Source organism: Rhamphochromis sp. 'chilingali', assembly GCF_963969265.1.
Source record: "Rhamphochromis sp. 'chilingali' genome assembly, chromosome: 8".
NCBI classification, from domain to species: Eukaryota; Metazoa; Chordata; class Actinopteri; order Cichliformes; family Cichlidae; genus Rhamphochromis; species Rhamphochromis sp. 'chilingali'.
In genome coordinates this window covers 23,391,004-23,414,007 of record NC_137935.1, presented here as the reverse complement: position 1 = coordinate 23,414,007, position 23,004 = coordinate 23,391,004, and the positions used below count along the sequence as shown (strand labels likewise).

Here is a 23,004-nt window from a genome sequence, read left to right as displayed (position 1 = left end):
AATTGTTATTGTAACTGAATCATGTCCGTATTTATTATGATTTTTTTCCAAGAAAAAGGCTTCAGTGTTTCAGTTTTAAAAATGAGAAAATACAGAATTGAGACCACACTGCAACAAACTGCCCCTTTGAAGTCAGTCAATGTAAAATTGGAGGGATAGAGCTCCTACTTTGGCTCCCCCTAGTGGTGGTATAACAATGTAATAGAATGCGCTGCATCCTTCCACACATAAGATGTCAGATGAGAGAGATGAAGATAGCAAATGTTGTCAATAAATGTCTGTTTTCAACGAAGATAACATTGTAGAAAGATCAGATGACTTCAAATTTTAACAAACAAAGCGTTCAAGCTCCTGATTATAGTTTCTGCTGCCACCCTGTGGTGTCCCGCAGTACATTCATCCATGTTTTCAGTCAGTCACAGAGTTCAGGTTGAGCAGAGCACCATGATTTATGAAGTGTCATCATTAATATGAATACATGTTCATGGCAGCTAAATGACTGACACTTCTGCAGTTAACTGCATTAGCAAAACAAATCACACTTTTCCCAGTTTTGCACACACTTTAAAACAGTCTTTATTTTAATTTATTTTACTTTTATTTATTTATCCATCCGTCTGTTCTCGTCTCATATCAGGGTTATCTTTGCTGATCCGGAACGTAAACGCCTTTATCTAGAAAGATCTTTGGTTTGGACTCTTCTGTTGTTGTTCGAGAGTATGTGTAAACAAGAATGACTTGACAGTTAACACAAAAGGGTTATTGTTATATTTAGCCACCTTCGTACTTCATGTTTGAGGTACTTTTTTTTTCATTTCCACTCCAACAATTCACTGAACACATTTCAGTGGGCTGTCATATATTTATAGATTTCACTGTCTGAATATAATCTGTAGGTAATCAAAGTGCTAAAGTAACAACGATGACTAACAATTTAATTTAATTTAATTTAATTTATTTAATGGTGATTAACACAGCAAGATGCATGAGTCATATATGAGCTACCCGGATATCCTTAGGACAGAATTGGGTCTGTCACTTCTCACTTAGTTTGTTTTGTTGCTTGGTGTGTGTGTGTGTGTGTGTGTGTGTGTGTGTGTGTGTGTGTGTGTGTGTGTGTGTGTGTGTGTGTGTGTGTGTGTGTGTGTGTGTGTGGACGGGTATTACCGTCATTGTGATGAGTTTGAAGGCATCTTTGAGACTTGAAATGTGGTTTAGGGTCAGGGTTAGGCATTCATTTTTGATGGTTAGGGTAAGCTAAGCATTGTGTCAATAAGGCTACGTGCACTGCACGAAAGCGCATCAAATCCGACTTTTTTGACCCTATGCGACCCATATCCAATCATGGTATGACAGTGTGAACGGCACAAATCCGATATTTACAAATCCGATCTGGGTCACTTTCGTATGTGGTACTGAATCCGATACATATCTGATGTTTCAGAAAGCGACTGCTGTGTGAATGGTGATGTCGCATTAAATCCGTGTTTTACGTCACTGACACAAAACAGACGCCAATTATCAGCGCCAGAGAAGCGCCCGAAAAGACATCGTGAACGCTTCATGTCCCTCCCGTGTAGATGTTAGTGAGCTGTTGGGAAGCGCAAACATTTTATTTATACTGTATAATCTGCAGATTCTGACAGTAAATCTGCAACTATCCTTTGAAGCACCGCTCCTCTCTAAAACTGCAATAAGGATCATTATTAGGCCATATGTAAATAACTTAAAGAAAAATTGGGGAACGTAAAGTCCGAAACAAGTCTTTATATTAACGGCCATCAGTCAAACAATACTGTTTGGTCTGGGTCTGAACAGAGCGTGTTGTGTGTGACGTCTTCTTTTGCGCATGCGGGCCGCTTTGAGGGTTCACACAGGAGCACGTTTGCTGTCACATTTTATTTGTAGTGTGAACAAGCAGACAAAAAAATCGGATTTGATCAAAAAATCGGAATTGAGCATTAAGACCTGCAGTGTGAACGTAGCCCAAGATGTCCCCACAAGGATATAAAAACACATATATGTATGGGTGGGGTGTTTTTCCTTGTATCATTTTATGTGTTTATATGTTTACATAAACTTTCCTGCCACACAAATTATTTTTTGCTTGATTTCCATTTCCACAGGATGCAGCCTCTCACGCCAGCCTACGTTTAATTTTGTCTCAAAGGGTTACAAATAAGTGTGACATGATGCACAACTATAAACTAACATCTACGCATGTGTGCAACGATTTCTGCTATTGAGTACTCACGACTGCGTACTCACTTTGAACACATGTAAAGCTAAAAAAACTATTTTATAAGTACTTCTTGTTCACCTGCAGAACATTAAACACACGTGTCAGATAGAGCGCATCACAGGGTTTTGTGACTGTTCATGCTGCCGGCTTCGCATAGATCCACACATGCAAGATGCAAGCGCTAATAGAAAAGCGGAACTAGACCTTTTTCTGTGTTCATGTTCTTTGTTTGTTAGGGGGTTAGGTTCGTTTGGTTTTTTAAACTTTTTTTGCCTAAATTCACACGTCTTCTTACACAACTCTGTGGCTCATCATCTGAAGGGAGTGTGTGCTAACTAACCTCTTGTATATTTTGTAAATGGATGTAATGTGTGATGAAAGCATCTCACACTTGAACACTGATGTTCAATTTGCTATTCTCTGATAATATCAGATTAACATTACTGTGAATCTGGAACTATTTTGCCTTCTGAAAACAGATTTTTTTTTCACTAACAGCTAACATAAGGCCAGATAATTAGCTCATATTAGCTTTCAGTGACTGGTCCCAACAACACAGCAGTTACCATCTGAGTACAGATAGAATAACACAGAGGTGCTCTTCAGCCTTGGGTTGCAACATCCCCTCTCGCTGCGAGTATGCATACTTGTTGGTTTATCCTTTCCTTGAAATTCCACCAAAACACATAAAACCCACACTGGTTAGCCTAGAAACAGCCAAAAAAAAAGATCAAGAAAATCTGTAGGCATCAACAATTGGGTAAATATTTCCTCATTCCACATGCCAATGACCTGTTTGTGTTTTTTCTTTTGTTACAAACTCGCATATGTAACATTTATTTTTTACTATTTTTATTATCATTTCTACCTCACACTTAGCCCTGTGTCAGACAGTTTAACTTTGTAATGCTCGAAGTTTATAACATTAAGTTAAAAATTAGGGTTTTGAATTGTGGTCTAAAAGAAGGCCATCACTAAACCCTCCACAGGAATGAACTGTTTTTCAGACCACGTAAAGCTCCACTCCTATAAAAGAGACACCTTCAAATCAGACTGAAGTATGATAAAGACAACCTGGAGAAAGATTATGCATACATTGTAGTATGCATGAGATAAAACTAGATGTCTTTAGCCACAGAAACACTGATTACATTTGAAGAAAGAAAGGGTGAGGTGTGCAACCCAAAGAACAGCGTCCCCACAGTGAAGCACGGCGGTGGGAGTATTACGCTGCCGGATACTTTAGAGTGTCTGGAACTGACAATCTTGTCAAAGAATCATGAGGAAAGAACAATATATGAAGGTTTTTGAAAGAAACCCTCCAGCAGACAGCAGAAAAACTGGGTCTGGGTCATTGCTTTGTCTTCCAACACAGCGATCCAAAACATACACCACTCCTGGTGAGTTCTAGAAACTAAAGCAAATGTGAATGACTGTCCTGCACAAAGCATTGACTTGAATCAAAGATTTGTGGGGTGAATTGATGCCTAAGGTCCTTGGCAGAAGACCATCAAATCTGGAAGACCTTAAGAGATTCAAGAAGAAGAATAGCTGGGATTGCTCAGAAGACATTGCAACAAATAACTGCAGGGTGTTGTCCTTCCAATGGGTCTACAAGGTAGAAGGCCTTCATCAAGAAAATGCAGACATTCTTCAGGCTGGAGGTGACTACATACAGTAAATAATTATGGATATGTTTGCTTTAAAATATTACAAGTAATTCACAAGCGAAAATACGTATTAATTAAATAAAGCATCACAAACTCCAATAGCATCACAGAATTTGGCTTCTTCCAGCTAACTTTGACAGTACATGGAAATTCTTGCCTCTTTCGTTGTCCACTGGAGTCTGGGCCTGTTTGAGGGATTACTCTCCTCCTCAGTTTGGTTTGCTGCTCATAGGAGGAAGCAAATAAAACAAATTTGCATCAGTAGAGCATTTCCATCCCACACAATTAATTATTTCTGTACTGTTTTTATTTTTAATGTAGTCTTTCTGACTCCAGACTACACTGAACTCAAAACGGTGATGTGACTCACAAGTTCTACCTATGTGGTTTCTGAGTAGTAATCTACACACAAATACAGAGCAGTTTGAAAACATGTAAAACTATTTTATAAAGGCCTGTCCAAAAGTATTTGTGACATCTATCACGCTCACATACAGAATGTGTGATACATAGATTATGTCATATTTCGACCTGGGGTTTAACAGGTTTACAGATCCACAAATGCAGGCTGCGTTCAAGCGCTACTGGAAAAGTGGGACATCAGACCTTCCTCTTGTTCCACGTTGTTGACCCCTTTTTTCCCTAAACAGAACGCACATTTTTAGATTACAGATGTTACAGAGCAGCCTATGGAAATTAATAGATGATTTTAAAAAGCTTCTGCTGGGAAAACAGTTAGCCAGTGTGCAGCTGTCATCCTCCTTAATTAGTATGTGCTAACTAATCTCTTGTATATTTTTGAATGTGGATGAAAACTATGTAATATTGTGTGATGAATATATGACACAATATGATGTTCATTTTGCAATTCTCTTATAACAGCAGACTAACATTAATGTGAATCCTGAACTTTAAGCATTTCCCCTACTACTATCTTACTTTTAAGTTGTGAACAACCTTGCATTCAATAACGACTCAAGCACACACATATAAACATAAAAAGTTTAATAAAATAGTTAGATTACTTTCTTTGCACTGAATTGGACTGCATGTGATCTTGTTGTGCTTTTGGCATAATGACAACAAAGTTTCTGACTCTAACCTCAGGCTGGATAAATCCTGGAGGATCCTGGTGATCAAATGGCACTATGGTACTAATAAGGCATACAGTATATCTATGGCTGTTCTCTCTTCTAATAAGTGAGTTCGACTGCTTCTCATATCATTATTATCTGCTGACAGTGTGACCTCACATACAAGTTGGTTAAAATCGTTGAGTAACAGATCATGCCATGCACAAGTTTATAACACTAATTAAAACGTGTTTAGTGGCTCATGTAGTACACTGGCAACAATAGTTCTATGGTTTTTACCACTGTAAACCAGCGGTCCCCAACCCCCGGGCCTCGGACCGGTAACGGTCCGTGAGTCGTTTGGTACCGGGCCACGAGAGTTGAGGCTCAGGTGTGAAATGTATGGTTTTCAGGGTTTTTATCGGTTTTCAGCGTTATTTTGTTATCGTTTTTATGGTTAACTCGGTTTTCCTGGGTCTTTTCAGGTGTGTTATGAATAAATCTTCTTTTTTTTGGTACCGGTACTAGTTTTATTTTGTTGTATTTATCCGTGACACCTTAAGACCGGTCCGTGAAAATAATGTCGGGCATAAACCGGTCCATGGCGCAAAAAAGGTTGGGGGCCGCTGCTGTAAACCATTAAAAGTCCTCCCTTAATACTTCTGACTCCATCAAAACACACACAAAAAAGTTCACACATTTCATTGTGAACTACTGTACTGTTTATATGCTGGGATTTATTTCACATGAAGTTTCATCACACTTCTCCTTTCTTCACAGGTTTTGTAGAAATACATCATGGAGACACGGCTGCTTGTCAGCACGCATGCCACTGGGTATTTGCCATCTTGAGTTTGTATGTCGTAACAAATGTTTTTGAGCTCCTTCACACTTCAAATGTCACATTGCTCACAGGGTGTTGCAAGGAGGAGGTTCTGAAATTCACAAGTAGGGCTTGAGACATATTCTGCAATTCTCTGGAAACAAGTCAGACAACATTTCTGACGTTCAGCTGAAGTGAGAAGCACGTTTACAGCATATGAACAATGTATTAGTTAATAAATCTTAAGCCATTTCAGGCAGTTAGACATTTTTACACTGCATCTTTTAGACACAAAGGTAATGGACTTCACACAAAAAAATGAAAGACATGATTAAACAGTTCTTCCTTGACCTTTCGCAGAGTTTCACTGTAAGTTTAAACACACTGGATGATCCCATATTATTAATACTGGAGTTTCTGCCCCAGATTGTTTTCTGTCACTTCGCACTGGCTCCCAGAGCATTTTACAATCACTTTAATTGATTTTTGTATTTTCTTTGCGTGAGTCAACCTAATAAAAATCATGTTTTGAGTTTACCCGTTTTGACTGAAGTGTCTGGCCTTGTGTTCTCAACATTCCTCCACTACACAGCTCATGACGCTTCTGTCATGGACCCATGTGAGGAAGGCAGAGTGTGGATCCAGATCCAGGACTCAGGAGACAGAAATAAATTCATTAGCTGAGTTTTATTGGGTTTGAGCTCACAGATTAACAAACACCATAACAGCAGGTCAGGAGCTAAAAAGAATGAAAACTAGGACTAAAGGACAACAGGCCAACAAACAAGCACACAGCATAAAGCATGAAGGAGACTCAGATATAATCCAGGTAATTAGTGAGGTGGGAAACACCAAAGAACAGAGCTGAACTCAATCTATCCATCCATCCATCTTCATCCGCTTCATCCAAGGCCGGGTCGCGGGGGCAGCAGCCTAAGCAAAGAGGCCCAGACCTCCCTCTCCCCAGCCACCTCCACCAGCTTATCTGGGGGAACACCAAGGCGCTCCCAGGCCAGCCGAGAAATATAATCTCCCCAGCGTGTCAGGGAGGAGGCCCCGGGGCAGACCCTGAACTCAATCTAATTAATCAAATTAATGAGATAAGGGGACACAAAAGTGAATATACTGCACATGAGCTGAGAGACTAAATAAAACAGGAAGTAAAACTGGAACTTTCATTGTTCACAATTTTCATTGCACATGTAAAATGACAATAAAGGGTCATCCTATTGTATTCCATTCATTTCTGTCTTATTGTAACTATCACTGAGACCTGGACTAAAACAAACAAACGTAATTAAACAGAGTCCTGGGAGAACCTGACAGACAGGCATAGAACAGGACATAGGAAAGGATCACAAACGTAACTAGAATTTAAACATAATACAAAACAGGGCATAATATGGGGCGACCGTGGCTCAGGGGGTTGGGAAGCATATCTGTAACTGGAAGGTCGCCGGTTCGATTCCCGGGCTCTCTGTCCTGTCCTGTCCTGTCCAAGACACTTCACCTACTGGTGTTGGCCAGAGGGGCCGATGGCGTGATATGGCAGCCTCACTTCTGTCAGTCTGCCCCAGGGCAGCTGTGGCTACAACTGTAACTTGCCTCCACCAGTGTGTGAATGCGAGAGTGAATGAATAGTGGTAAATGAATAGTAAAGCGCTTTGGGTGCCTTGAAAAGTGCTATATAAATCCAATCCATTATTATTATAATAGTGACAAAATCTCACTAAAACTACAAAAGAACCAAACTGAAACACAAACTCAAAACACTCGAAGCTTCTTTTAGACTTGATGGTTTTCTGATTTTGATTTGCTGCTCTTGTGAAAAACTTTCTGGTATATTTTGAAAAGTGGTTTATTATATTAATATTTTTTATTAATACAAATCATCTTGATTTCAATATTTGTCAAATCTTTTTTTTAATACCACAATTTATGGCTCATTCACAATTAGTTACATTTTCTATTTTTTACTGTATAAGTACAAACAGCCCATCTCTCCAAAACAGATGACTATCTCCACTCTTGTTGCTTAAGATAAAACAGAGGCGCTACTCGGGTAGCAACATCCCCTCTCTCTGCCAATATACATACTTGGTGGTTTATCCTTACTTGAACTTCCACCATAACACATGAAACCCACACTGGTTATCTTAGCAACTGCCAAGAAAAGCATCCTAAACAACTAGAAATGGAAGCAGTTGTTATGCATCAGTCCCTGGGTAAATCTTTCCCCAGAACACATGGGAATGACTAAAATGACTGTTTTTGACAAAAACTCGGGAAGTCTAGACGTACTTATCACTCTTAAAGTGAATAATGAGGCAAAGGGGTCATTTCTCCTTTCTTTCTGAAGTGCTTTCTCTTTTTTCTCCTTTTCTCTAATATTTCCTCAATGTTTTTGCTCACTCTCATATGTAACATTTGCTTTTATTATTACTAATAATACCACACTGCAAATAAAAAGTAGGCTATATAAAAGTGTAATGGAAAATGTATCAAAAATAGCTTACTGTGCAGTAAACTGGCTGCAACAATGTTCTTTACATTTCATTTTACTACTGCAGCTTTGTAATGATGAGCTAATTATTCCTGGTACTGTATCCTGTTGTTTACTTTAAGAAGTGTGCACTTTTTTTTATTCATTTTCATTTTACAAAGGGAGCAAAGTAATAACGTATGACATCATCGTTTCACGGTTTCTCCATAATTTGAAAGTGGCTTGCCAGGAAAGGACTGCTGACCTGTACTGTGTACTCCACCTCCCCCCGTAAGACAGCCGGGTTAGGCTCCACTACCTGAAAAAGTCTAAAATGGTCATACAGTAGGTCTACAGTGTGCTTTAAGAGTCCAGTAAATACATCTCCTGTTTTGCTGAAATCTGGGTGAAAGGTTAGGACAATATGATAGGAATAACATTATATCATTTAATGAGCTGGCTATTTGGATTTAACAGATTTACATCTTAGACCAGGACCATTTTTTATCTTAAAGAAATAGGTCACAGCACTGACCAGTGATGTCTACCTTAAGTTTGTGTCAGTGTATGTTTTGTGTTTGTTCATAACTTTTTTAAAATACACCAAAAATCCCCCTAACTGCCTACTTCCCTAAAATGAGTCAGGAGCACTCAACCGCTGTCTAAAGGCCATGATGCTACTCCAAATATGGATGTTGGTGTGTGGTTGCAAGATATCACTAATGAAATACAGATGGCCTGTAGTATGTATGTAGTCCAGGCAACAATTCCTGTTTGTTTTATGTTTTTTTTTTTTCTTTTAAGACAAAGGTGGGAGATTATATACAAAAAAAATAAAATAAAATCAGGAGGTACACAAACTATTACTACAATGATCATTTAAAACCTGAACTTCTTACAGCAAAACAGTCTCTAAGACTTGGTTTTGTCCAACAGTGCAGCAGTTTAAATGCAAAACTTGATGTGTCTACCGAAACATTGTTACTAGAAATTAATAGAAGACCATTTCCAAAACTATGTTTGCTAATAACTGCAGATACAACATTGCTTAATAATCTTGTTAAAAATGGCAGCAATTTTATTTGAACACAATTCTTAATGCTTACGTCTAAAATAAACTTTTTATGCCCATATGGACTGATCCATCTCAATTTTTATTCATTTCTTTTCGGATAGTGCAGCTGTTTCTCAGTTTGGAGTCGTCTGCTTTCATTGCCTAAAGAATTCCACTGTTGCACAAGAAGCAAATAATTCCAAAAGCTTTGTTACTCCTCATAGACAATAGCGTGATGTAATAGTAATAGTAGGCTAATAGCCAGCATGTCTGTACTTTCCTTGAGGACCTTTAGGTACTTTAAAGGTACAGTCTGTAATGTTTATATGTTATTTAACAGAAAAAAAGCCATGCTATGCTAAATAAAAAATATACATGCTATTCTATGTATATAAATATACATAGAATAGCATGTAATTGCATCTTCCAACAAACTTATGCATCCACATCAACTTATGCCGTTTGCGGAAGTGGCCATGTTCCCTGACCGTATTTGAACATAGTGGGTGGGAAGGACATCTTCCTTCTGTCTAATCAAGTTTTACATATGCCGCTAGAGACCGCTTACACAGTTACACAGAGTAACTTTAAATGTTTAGAAAGTTCCCATAGAGACCATGTCCTATTGGTCCCATTATACTGAAATTTGCTACATTTGCTGATGTATAAATTAACCTCTATGCATTACTAAGAGTGTAAATAATGAAATTATTTATGAAAATACCAACAAAGTGGAACAGAATAAAATCCAAAATTACAAAAAAAAGAATAAATACACGCCTTGGCATGACTGGTCCATATATAGCAAAAGTAAAGCACTGTCATAACTGGAGATGGGGAAAAGAGCTGCATGTTATCCCAGAGCAATCCTAGAGCAATGGTTAAAAATCTCAATTTACAATAAATGTTGTATTCATGATAAAAAGAATAATAAAACCTTGATAATCTTGACTCTTTAATTATATGATTCTATTTATTCATATATCATAACAATAAAATATTCTCATTTTATGAAGCCAGATAACACACACCAATTAGTTAAACTGCAGGCATGTCTTAAAGACATAAAGACCTGGATGGCCGCTAACCTTCTGCTTCTTACTTCAGATAAAACTGAGATTATTGTACTTGGACCTGAAAATCTTAGAAATATGGTATCTAACCAGATTCTTACCCTGGATGGCATTACCTTGGCCTCCAGTAAGGCTGTGAGGAACCTTGGAGTCATTTTTGACCAGGACATGTCCTTCAACGCACATATTAAACAAATATGTAAGACTGCTTTCTTTCATTTGTGCAACATCTCTAAAGTTAGAAATATCCTGTCTCAGAGTGACGCTGAAAAACTAGTTCATGCATTTATTACTTCCAGGCTGGACTACTGTAATTCATTATTATCAGGAAGTCCTAAAAACTCCCTGAAAAGCTTTCAGCTAATCCAAAATGCTGCAGCAAGAGTCCTGACAGGGACTAGAAAGAGAGAGCATATTTCTCCTGTTTTGGCTTCCCTTCATTGGCTTCCTGTTAAATCCAGAATTGAATTCAAAATCCTGCTCCTCACATACAAGGTCTTAAATAATCAGGCCCCATCTTATCTTAATGACCTTGTAGTACCATATCACCCTATTAGAGCACTTCGTTCTCGCTCTGCAGGCCTACTTGTTGTTCCTAGAGTATTTAAAAGTAGAATGGGAGGCAGAGCCTTCAGTTTTCAGACCCCTCTTCTGTGGAACCAGCTTCCAGTTTGGATTCGGGAGACAGACACTATCTCTACTTTTAAGATTAGGCTTAAAACTTTCCTTTTTGCTAAAGCATATAGTTAGGGCTGGACCAGGTGACCCTGAATCCTCCCTTAGTTTTGCTGCAATAGACGTAGGCTGCTGGGGATTCCCATGATGCATTGAGTTTTTCCTTTTCAGTCACCTTCCTCACTCACTACAGGGAGTGCAGAATTATTAGGCAAGTTGTATTTTTGAAGAATAATTTTATTATTGAACAACAACCATGTTCTCAATGAACCCAAAAAACTCATTAATATCAAAGCTGAATGTTTTTGGAAGTAGTTTTTAGTTTGTTTTTAGTTTTAGCTATTTTAGGGGGATATCTGTGTGTGCAGGTGACTATTACTGTGCATAATTATTAGGCAACTTAACAAAAAACAAATACATACCCATTTCAATTATTTATTTTCACCAGTGAAACCAATATAACATCTCCACATTCACAAATATACATTTCTGACATTCAAAAACAAAACAAAAACAAATCAGCGACCAATATAGCCACCTTTCTTTGCAAGGACACTCAAAAGCCTGCCATCCATGGATTCTGTCAGTGTTTTGATCTGTTCACCATCAACATTGCGTGCAGCAGCAACCACAGCCTCCCAGACACTGTTCAGAGAGGTGTACTGTTTTCCCTCCTTGTAAATCTCACATTTGATGATGGACCACAGGTTCTCAATGGGGTTCAGATCAGGTGAACAAGGTGGCCATGTCATTAGTTTTTCTTCTTTTATACCCTTTCTTGCCAGCCATGCTGTGGAGTACTTGGACGCGTGTGATGGAGCATTGTCCTGCATGAAAATCATGTTTTTCTTGAAGGATGCAGACTTCTTCCTGTACCACTGCTTGAAGAAGGTGTCTTCCAGAAACTGGCAGTAGGACTGGGAGTTGAGCTTGACTCCATCCTCAACCCGAAAAGGCCCCACAAGCTCATCTTTGATGATACCAGCCCAAACCAGTACTCCACCTCCACCTTGCTGGCGTCTGAGTCGGACTGGAGCTCTCTGCCCTTTACCAATCCAGCCACGGGCCCATCCATCTGGCCCATCAAGACTCACTCTCATTTCATCAGTCCATAAAACCTTAGAAAAACCAGTCTTGAGATATTTCTTGGCCCAGTCTTGACGTTTCAGCTTGTGTGTCTTGTTCAGTGGTGGTCGTCTTTCAGCCTTTCTTACCTTGGCCATGTCTCTGAGTATTGCACACCTTGTGCTTTTGGGCACTCCAGTGATGTTGCAGCTCTGAAATATGGCCAAACTGGTGGCAAGTGGCATCTTGGCAGCTGCACGCTTGACTTTTCTCAGTTCATGGGCAGTTATTTTGCGCCTTGGTCATATGATTGTTGGGTTTTTTTCTATATCTATGAAGTGCCTTGAGGCGACTTTTGTTGTGATTTGGCGCTATATAAATAAAATTGAATTGAATTGAATTAATGTGCAACGTTTTTACCTCAGCTATGACCAAATCCTCTACGCAGTTCCTGAGAATCTACAACTCTATTTTTTATCCAGTTCTTGGACCTCACCATTTTCAGAGGAATTTCTTTAACGACATAACACTGATCTATGAATTATAAAAGCATAGAAGCATAGAAGCACAAAACATTTACCTTACTCAGCACAACAGACAACTTAGCAAAAGAACAGTTTAAAATGGGATCTTTAGCCACTTTGTCACAAAGGCACATCATTTGTTGCCATTTCTTTTTTTCAATAAATGAAAAATTCCTAAGATAACAGAGTTTGACGGGCATTAAATAGCATTTTTTTGGACCAGCTAGCTTAGTAATAGCCCAAAACCTGGCATATCTCAATATGGTGTCGGGTGTGTCCTCAAAGGAAACTGGACATGCAGAGGACAGAAAAAGATAAATTATTAGTCTAAAAAACAAAACAAAAACAATTGACAGCAGATGAATAGTATTTGAAAGAACGTGAGTGATGAATCTAAGTATGAAAGATTCAGATTTTGGTCCAATTATTGTCAATATGTATGGAGGAGTTCAAGAAAGAGGTCCAACAGTGAGTGTCTACAGCCATCTAAAAAACCCGTTGGAGGCTTTATCATGGTTTGTTGCTACATTTCAGGCAGGGTCATGGGAGATCCTGTCAAAATTGATGGAATTATGAATACAGACAGTCTGATTTTGATCCACACAATGGCATGCAATGTCATTAAGAAAGTGTCTGGTTGGCATGGTTTCATTTATTAAGCACCTCAATGATCCTATCCACATTGTCAATACAGTAAAAGCATGCCTGGATGGAAAAACACACAATGGAACGCAGTCAGTCACAGACTCGCCTCCCCAGAGCTTGGACGTGATTGAATCATAACATTATTGAATCAGTGTGGGATTCTTGACAGAGAACAGAATAAAAGGCAGCCAACATCCCAAGAAGAGCTTTTAATGTCCTTCAAGAAGTGTTTAGACATATTACCATCTCCCATTTTCCTAGAAAAAGAAAGAATTGAGGGGTAGGTTAAGACTTTTGCACAGTACTGTCCATCTGATTGAGCTGATTTCACCAAAGCAAATGCAGGACATTTGCATCCTACAACCACATGATGTCACATGAAATGTAAATCACATTTTAAATGAAAAGTTTGTGCTTTCATCGCATCCTTTTTTTTTATATGTTTGTTAGTCATGCATCCTAAAACATGCGCAGCTAAAATAAGGCCCAGACGATCATGAGGCCACAATTCACAAAATCCCCTGTTGTTTATAGTCAGCCACTTATATGTCATCTACTGTAACCTAAGAAGAAAATGTACAGAAAATAACAACGGATGTGATGTATTTATAAAAATGAGGCTGACAGTATTTTCTACCAAAAAACGCATCTCTTCAAAATTTCTCACGTTTGAGAAAAACAAACACATGGTTGCATAATTTTGACGAACAGACATTTCCATGTAAATTGATTTCCAAACGTCTTAGGTAGTGGTCATACAGGAAATAGAACATGTGTGATCAAACTATGAGTTCAAAGGAGATTCAAACCACAGTCCCTGCAGTTTTACAGACCCAAGCACATTCTCAACAGGCATAAGAGGAAGTGGGTAGGTGCTTTCACATGAATCACTTGGAACAGCTGGGGGAAAAAAGTGGTCTCAAGTCAGTATAAATACCCCACTGAGCTTCTTTGCCACAGTAAACGACTGTGAGCCAACAAGTATGATCGCTGTGGTGCTGCTGCTGGCGCTGGCCGCCCAGTCCTCTGCTAAGCCTCTGTCATCTGAAGACATTGACAAGCAGCTTTTAGCTGAGGTAAGAGCTCTTATTCAGTCAATATCTAGCCTTCAACTGGCTTCTGTTTTATTTCTGTTTTATCTGGGGTTTTTGTTACAATGAGCATGAATGTTTGATCTGGAGCTTTTCTGATTTTTAAATGAGCTTCACATCACAGTTCTTTGTTCTGTATCAAACAGAAATACCTTCATCGATTCTATGGCCTTCCAAATGGTCTCCAAGGTAGACGGACGTCGTCAAATTTCCTTCAAGCCAAGATCAAGGAAATGCAGAAATTCTTCAAACTGGAGGTAAAAGACCTGCAACTGACAAATAAAGGCTATCTCATCTCTCATCTCAAAAATATAACCAGTAATTTCCAAAGAAATGAAAAAAGTATATTCCCTATTAAAAGTTTACCATTCAAAAGTTGAATATTATCAGGGAATCCAGCTTCTTTTCAGCTGCTCACAATAACAAAAGTGTTAATCGAAACGATACATGTACTCACATGACATATTCTCCACTATCTCTTTTACTTGTAAAGGTCACAGGGAAACTAGATGACAATACTTTAGCAGTGATGAAGGAGCCCAGATGTGGCGTTCCAGACATTGGGGAGTACAACCACTTCCCTCGACACCTCAAATGGGAAAATAACAACGTCACATTCAGGTATGCATTTAGGTGCCATAAAGTAACAGGTGACATAGGTATTTTTGCTCAAATGTATTTTATTCACCAGCTTTCCCCTGCCTCATATCCTCTGATGTTTCAGGATAGTGAATTACACACCAGATCTGAAGAAAGAAGATGTAAACAAAGCCATCCGCAGGGCTCTCAACGTTTGGGCTGACGTTACTCCTCTGACTTTTAAGAAGCTTTACGAGGGCAATGCAGACATTATGATCAGCTTTGGATCAAAAGGTACACAAACTATTGATTGAATTCTGATATATTACAATTGAATTGAACACAAGTGTTGAAGGGTTGCTGTGGTGCATTCCTGCTCATTGTCTACCCTTTATTCTGCAGAGCATGGAGATTACAACCCATTTGATGGACCTGATGGACTGCTGGCTCATGCTTACCCTCCTGGCCAAGGCATTGGAGGAGACACTCACTTTGATGAGGATGAACACTGGACCAAAGATTCATCGGGTAAGAATTATTATAATTAGAATATTGAGCAATATCTAAACTTTTTCCTAGTGATAATTACTATTATCCAACAATATTTTGAATTCAACATCTTTTTCTTTCAGCTTACAACCTGTTTATAGTGGCAGCCCATGAGTTGGGTCACGCCCTGGGGATGTCCCATTCCACAGACCCAGGCGCACTGATGTACCCCATCTACACCTATACTACAGGCTACCCGCTGGCTGAAGATGACATAAAAGGAATTCAAGCCCTCTATGGTAGGAGTACTGTACTGTTTGACTGTAAGCTTAACCTATAGAAAACTGAGGACTGGTTGTCATCAACAGCAGATTAATGCCACATGTCCATCAACCACAGGTCCAAACCCAAATCCGAAGAAAGTGAAACCAAGGCCCGACGCCCCAAAAAAGTGTGACCCCGAGCTAACTTTTGATGCTGTCACAGAGCTCAGAGGAGAAACCATCATCTTCAAAGACAGGTACAACATGAGCCTGATCAGGTTCTTCATCACTCTGGAAAGATCTAACCACGATATCTAATCTATAACCACTCGACACAATCTATGAACAAGAGTTCCATTTTCTGCCTAAGCTCTACCAAAATAAAAGCTCTGTAAATTCTGTGCTGTTCATCGTGCTGTTTTTTCACACCTCATTTCAGATACTACTGGCGTATTCATCCTCAGATGGTGGAGCCTGAATTGACTCTGATTAAGTCCACTTGGCCATCTATTCCCAAAAAAGTAGATGCAGCTTATGAGAACCCAGAGAAGGATTTGGTTATGATATTTAGTGGTGAGTACTTCACACTTTCTGGTCATTTCTTAAATAAACATTAGAGTGCGTGTACATCGTAAACCTATTCCACGTTTCACCAGGGATCCAAATGTGGGCTTTGAATGGATACAACATTGTGGATGGTTACCCAAAATATATTCATAAACTTGGTCTTCCCAAGAGCGTCAGGAAAATAGATGCAGCCGTGCACATCAAAGACACTGGGAAAACTCTGCTGTTCACCGATGAAGACTACTGGAGGTATGTGGAGACATAGAAGTGATTGTAATGGTCACACTGCAGCTTTGTCAGTGATCAGACTCAACAGTGTTGAATGACTAAATGGTTATGTGTCACCCACAGCTATGATGAAGCAACAGGGACCATGGACAGTGGCTACCCACGATCCACTGAGGAGGACTTTCCTGGAATGGAGGATGAGGTCGACGCTGCTACTTATCACTATGGTATAATAAAGTCACACTCTGAGTAGAAGCATCCAAAGGTACGATTTTTATCCACCAGTACTGATACTGATCTCTGTTTTACAGGATACTTGTACTTCTTCCATGAACACATGCAGTATGAGTACAGTTACAACTCAAAGAAGGTTATTCGCATCCAAAGGGCCAACTCCATTCTCAACTGCTGATGAGAAGGACCACAGAATCCAGCGGCGACTTATATTGATTTCAATTAAAGCAGGCTTTGAGAAATACAATACAAACTATGCACATAAATACATATCAAAATGAAATGTGGAAAGACAGCCCAGTGTATGAGCAGGGAAACTTCAGAGCTTAGAAGGAAGAACTCAACTTTATAGAGATTTTTATTTTAACTATAGTGCTGGACACAGAATGCTGGAAAATTCTATAGATATGTTTTCTCATATTTATTTTACAACAATATATTTGTTCCAACTTTTATTTTGGATGTCAGGATCTTCTGGTAAAGTTCTTTGAATGCTTTGTGAACTCAATATTTGACCGAACAGTTTTTGTGCTTCCTTTGACTTTTTCAGTTTTTTTACTTAATTCAAATAAAGTTTGATTATTGATGAATGAAGTCATGTTTTTTACTTATTATTATAATAGTGGTACACAGGGGGATTAAAAACGTCTTACATATTGAAGGAATATGAGAATTTGACCCTTCTATGGTAGGAATCTTACAACCAAACTTACTGGAATTATTATTATTATTACTATTATTATGATACAATATTAAAGAGGAGTAGTAGCGGTGGTTATAAACTTCCCACATGTTGGCAGACTGTGTTAGTGCGGTGTGATCAGTGGGCTCAACTGATAAAAAGCTAAAAGCAGCTGGACATCTGTTGCATGGTTACTTATAACAACCTGGCCATGCATAATGAAATGCAGTCAGACAGATGAACCCGTTAATAGGTTTATTCATAATCCTCTTCCAGGCATCTGTAATGATTCCTGGAGCCTTCGAGTGAGCTAATAGATGATTTAAGTTTGCAGAGCATTGTGAGCTTGTGTTGTTCAGGACAAGCTGCATTGCACTTACTTGTTGTATTGTGTCTTAACATGTTGTGCAAAAAAGTGATTTCTGATGTGTCTATGTGTTTTATGTATAATTTCTTTACTTATACTCATAAATAGACTGTAGTGAATAGGATTCATGATGGGATTAGATAAAAAAAATTCCTATTTCCTATTTCCTGCCACCCTCTACACCAGATCTATCTTGAAAAAGACATTAGGAGTTTTGATGGTGCAAATTTCTGGCTCAAAATGACTCAAAATCACAGAAAAAAAACAAAAAATAAAAAACAAAAAAATAAATTTTTGGGAAAACGTTTGTTGTTTTTGGCACAACAAAGGCACTGTCCACTTTATTAAGATCTTTTGAAACTTTTACATGCAGTTGCTTATATTTTTCACTAGAGGGCACTCCTATTAAAGGCTTGAGTGCTTCACAGCCCACTTCAGAATAAAAAAGGTTGATTTGATCAGACTCCCAAATGACTGCTATGCTGAATTAATATGCTAAATCATGTCAATACCTGCTGCTTAGATTTCAGTCTCTACACCGCAAAGTGCCATCTAATCCATTCCTCAGTGTACAGAAAAAAAAATGTTTTTCAGAACAAACAAGGTGCAGTCTGAACATTGGCTCCTGTTAATCAAACAAACTAGTCAGTTACACAGACGATCTTCCTCCTCCAACCTGTTACAGCCGGCTACCTGAATAGAGGGTGTAAGAATAGCAGTATTAAGAAAAGCAAGGATTCGTGTCCACTGCATGAGCTGTCCACTTTTGAAAAGGTCACCAAAGTATATCTGGTTGTAGTTTAGGAAACAGTGCAGTCCCAGCCAAGCAGGATAATCCACAGGCTCAATCATGTGGACATAATTACAGTGCAGTGAAGCAGTCACCTCATTTGCTCATTTCCAAAGTATTGGGATGGTGTGTGCTGCGTCACCGGTTAACAAATCCTGTGTGCGTGTTCTGATGTTCAGCTATGAGCGCCAAAGCTTCAGCTTACAGAGACGCAGAGGATGCTGCTGAAAGAAGCATGATCAAAATAACTTTATGAAATTATCTCTGTGTGTCCAAAAAGATGTAACCACTTACATTTGATATGTAGCTTTTCTGTATTTTAAGTAGAAGTAATCATTTTTGGATAGTATCAGTGCAAAGAAATCATTTAAACAAGAGAGCTCGTTAAGCAAACAGGCAGGCTGAGGGAGGCTCAGTAACCACTGTTAGAGCTGACTCCAGGCCTGTACTTGAAGTGGTTTGAAAACCTTCCATTTCCACCAGCCTTATGCTAAAGATCATGTTCAGAGAGGGACTGAAAAAAAAGCACAGCCAGTCCTGCTCAGCATAGATAAATGAAGCACTTACAGCCGCTCACTTTCTTGGATACATACACTCCTCAGGGGGAAATTGAACAAGCGAGCCTCTTGTCTCTGGATGTTTACTGACTCACTCTTACTCATAGTGAATCTGAGCAACTTTGGCTGTTGACTTTTAGGAATCAGTGCAACTGACGAGCATTAAAAAAACAAACAAAAAAAATCAAGTCCCCTTTAGTCCGTGTGGATTTAAAGGTCATGTAAGTCTCCTTTTTATCTCACTCCTGAGCACCTCTCCCGATCCTGCTGCAGTCAAAAATCATTAATATGAACCAACTGATCCAAAATGCAGAAGCGAGGATTTGAACCTGACTCAAATGAGGAGATCATAGCCTTGAATTTTAATATCTTTCCAGTGGTCAGGTTGGAAAATACTGTTGGCTGAAGAGCAGGAGGTTTAACCCCATGGCCCCACTGCTCATCTAGCAGCCAAAACTCGAGTGGGTGTGGTTTAGCCATCAGTGTGCTTGTGCACTGCACTGAACTCCCAAAAATTGACCATAATATCCATACCCATCTTTAATTTTGAAGTGCCCTCTTATTTAAAACAACTTTTCTTTTCTTGTTTTTGTTTTTTGTTTTTTGCTTCAGTTTGTCAGAGTGTAGCAGAAATTTGGTTTTAATCAGAACTTGAAGGTAATGGACAGAGACAGTTGAAAGAGATCAATCCCCCCCCCCAAAAAAAAAAAAAAAATCAGAGGTGGTGTCCTCTGGGGGAAACCTTCGCAGCCCCAGCAGCTTCTGATGGAAACCAGATGGAGGAGAGAGAGAGAAGTAGGGCAGCCGTCTCAGGATGTATCCGTTTTCCTGTGGGAAACTCCGTCCAGACCACCATAATGAGAGAGGTGATGCAAGAGTCCTGCTGCCTCTACAATGGACTGATTTGTTTAAAAAAAAAAAAAACTTGTGCACATTCGCTCCATGAGGCTGACGAAAATGTTCATTTTCTCAAAAAAGATGTCGTCTTCATCTTATGTCAGATATAGAGGCAACTTTCAAGTGACACAGCAGTTTGTGTTAAGCCTGATATAATCAAGCTGATAAATGTGGCCCTTTTAGCTGATGGCAAATATAACCCTTCTGTGTGTGTGTGTGTGTGTGTGTGTGTGTGTGTGTGTGTGTGTGTGTGTGTGTGTGTGTGTGTGTGTGTGTGTGTGTGTGTGTGTGTGTGTGTGTGTGTGTGTGTGTGTTCAGCTTATTTCCATCTGAACTGGCTGGTTCAGTATCACAGTGTTTATTTTCTGCAGCCTTATGTGTGCTGCTGGCCACCTTGTCATTTTCTTGTTGTTCTTTTTCTTCCTTTTTCCACAAACAGAAAAGAAACAATCTGAAGGCGTGATGTTTGCAAAGCTCAGCGGCGCTGAAAACACACCGTCTGCAAGTTTCCACCCTCTGGATGCTGGAATGTGGAGAAAATCCAACTCTGCTCCACGCTGACCATCGAGAAGTGATAAGTCAGACCAGATGTGAGCTGAAGCAGTGTCGTAAATTCAGTAAACTGAACTCTCTGGTGTGGCGATATAGCTGGCAGCAGCCTTCTGAGATTACATTATGTTAAAAGGCTACTTCAAATATTTGTTTTCTGCAAATGTGCAAGCAGCTGTGCAATTAAAAAGTGTACAACTTTTAATGTAGGAACTGTGGGAAACACTGCACTGTCCTCCCATCAGGATACCAAGCCAAATTATCAATAATAAATGAATCCAAAATAAAATTCACTGTAAAAGGAAAGAGTTTAAAAGTCAAATCCACAAGTGAAAACGTTGCATTTACAAAGAATCATTATTCATAGTTTGCAGGCTGTTTTTGTTTCCAGCTCTCATTTGGCATGTGGGCCTCTTTGTAATCATTGCACTCAGTTGTCAGAGAGAGTAATACAATCCAGGATTTCTTCCTTAACGTGGAGAATCACCATCGTCTCTCATAAACGCTCCTACGCTGTGGACGAAACACAACCTGAAACTCTTTACAAAATAAAGGCCAACCTTCATTCACAACTGAAACCGAGACCAATCTATTGGGGTCATTTATAAGATAAGATAAATACTTTAGCTACTGCAATGAATGAGTAAATATAGTAGTTAAGGTTGGACGATCAATCTCCGACTCCTGTGTTGAAGTATCTTTGGGTCAGATACTAAACCCTGAATTGCCCCCAATGCTTCCACTGGAGTAAGCGCATGTGAATGCCAGATAAAAGCGCTTAGTCATAGATAAGAGTGCTGTAGAAATATGTGTGTGTGACTGGGTGATTGTAGTAGAAAGCCTTTTGAGTGCTCAAATTGAGTAGAAAGCCGTAGACCAGTACTTGTAATCTATATATGTAGCCATTTACCAGTTAAGTATAATCATGTTTTTTTAAACTACTTTTATTTCAGACAGGAATAATCTAAAATGTTTCAATCACGGCTTTTAATTATTTGTACACTGAAAGTGAAAGAAAAAGTGCAGCTGTGGCTCTGGACGTAGAGTGGGGCTCGGTAGGAAGGTTGACGCTTCAATCCCTGACTGTGTTTCAAAGCATTCTCAGGCAAGAGGCTGAACCCCAAGTCATCCATCGACATGTGAGTTTGAATGCTAGATGAAAGAGAATAGGTGGTGCAGTGAGTGTTTGGAGGCTCAGGCCTGGACTGGTAACCTTGAAACTTGAAAATCAGACCTGTTCCATGCACTGCTGACATGTGGACGAGTCCCACTGTGTCTGATGAGTGTGAAAATAAAGAAAGTATTTTTAACAGTCTGAGCGGCACTCAGGGCATCTGTTCAGCACAAGCAAAAATACACAAGAGCATCTGAAGATCTGAAGCAGCAAATCACAGCTACCTTGTTGCTTCACGGAGGAGTGATTTAGAGGAAGCTTTACCTCATGCGTAAAAGGCTTCCAATCAACATGTAGGTTGCAGACCGCTGTTTGAAACATCGCCCCTTTTTACATGGCAATCCGAGTTTAAACGTGATTTTTGTTGTGTCATTTGTGCACAATAATGCCGTGGAGCAGTACAGACTTCAGCAGCTTTAGTGGCTCTCAGAACAAAAAACAAGCAGCTCTTTGTGGCCTGTGACAAGTTGAGCGGATCTTTTGTTTGTCTGGAAAACAAAACCTCTGCAGTTTGCTGACACAGTACCTTGGTGCCTATTGTTACAGCAGCACACAAGCCTGAGGGCATTTCAAAGCATCCAAATGTCACTGCTGTGACATGAAAACTTGAAAACTGAAAAAAGAGAGAATAAAGAGTTAAAACCTCGCAGCGTTCAGAGCAATATGGGCTCATTGATGAAGCAAAAGTGGATTAGTTGCTTGGATGGCTTGATTCTCTGGAGGATTTCTCCGGGAAGGTCAAATTACATTTGTGTGATAGTTGTTCAAGCAAGAACAGAGTACTTAATAAAAACACCCTGGTTCTGCTTGCCTGAATTAATTATTCACAGTTCAAAGCTTCCCTCTGCTTTGAAGTAATTACATCTCACAGCCAGACCACTGCAGAGAAACAAGTCACTTCCTTTTGAATTCTTCACTCACGTGTCCTGCGCCACTGTGCCTAAAGTCAAATAAATATTAATTATCCTGCTTAAAGCCATTGCTTTACAACTTATGGGCTTTACAATGAGGAACAAAGAGAATGAAAAGTGGTAGAAGTGGCTGTGTCGAATCTGAGAGGCAGAACGTGAGATAAATCAGGTGAGGGGAGGGTTGTTTTTCTTGATGACGTGACTTCAGACTACAGATTAGATGAGATAAAACATGTTTAGATAGGTCTGTGGGGTTTTTTGTTTCCTTTTGTTTGTTTTTTTACCTTCATGGGAACTTAA

General features: G+C 39.3%; 1 protein-coding gene across 1 annotated transcript; it reads left to right on the top strand.

The window, feature by feature from the left end:
• Positions 1-14,309: 14,309 nt before the first annotated feature.
• mmp13b (matrix metallopeptidase 13b) lies at positions 14,310-16,955 on the top strand (the record flags this gene model as incomplete). The annotated part of the gene is made up of 11 exons (XM_080889164.1): positions 14,310-14,402; positions 14,564-14,674; positions 14,911-15,038; positions 15,142-15,290; positions 15,399-15,524; positions 15,629-15,784; positions 15,885-16,005; positions 16,188-16,321; positions 16,405-16,564; positions 16,667-16,770; positions 16,855-16,955. The coding sequence occupies 11 exons, from the start codon at positions 14,310-14,312 to the stop codon at positions 16,953-16,955; spliced, it is 1,383 nt and encodes a 460-aa protein (XP_080745290.1).
• Positions 16,956-23,004: the final 6,049 nt, after the last annotated feature.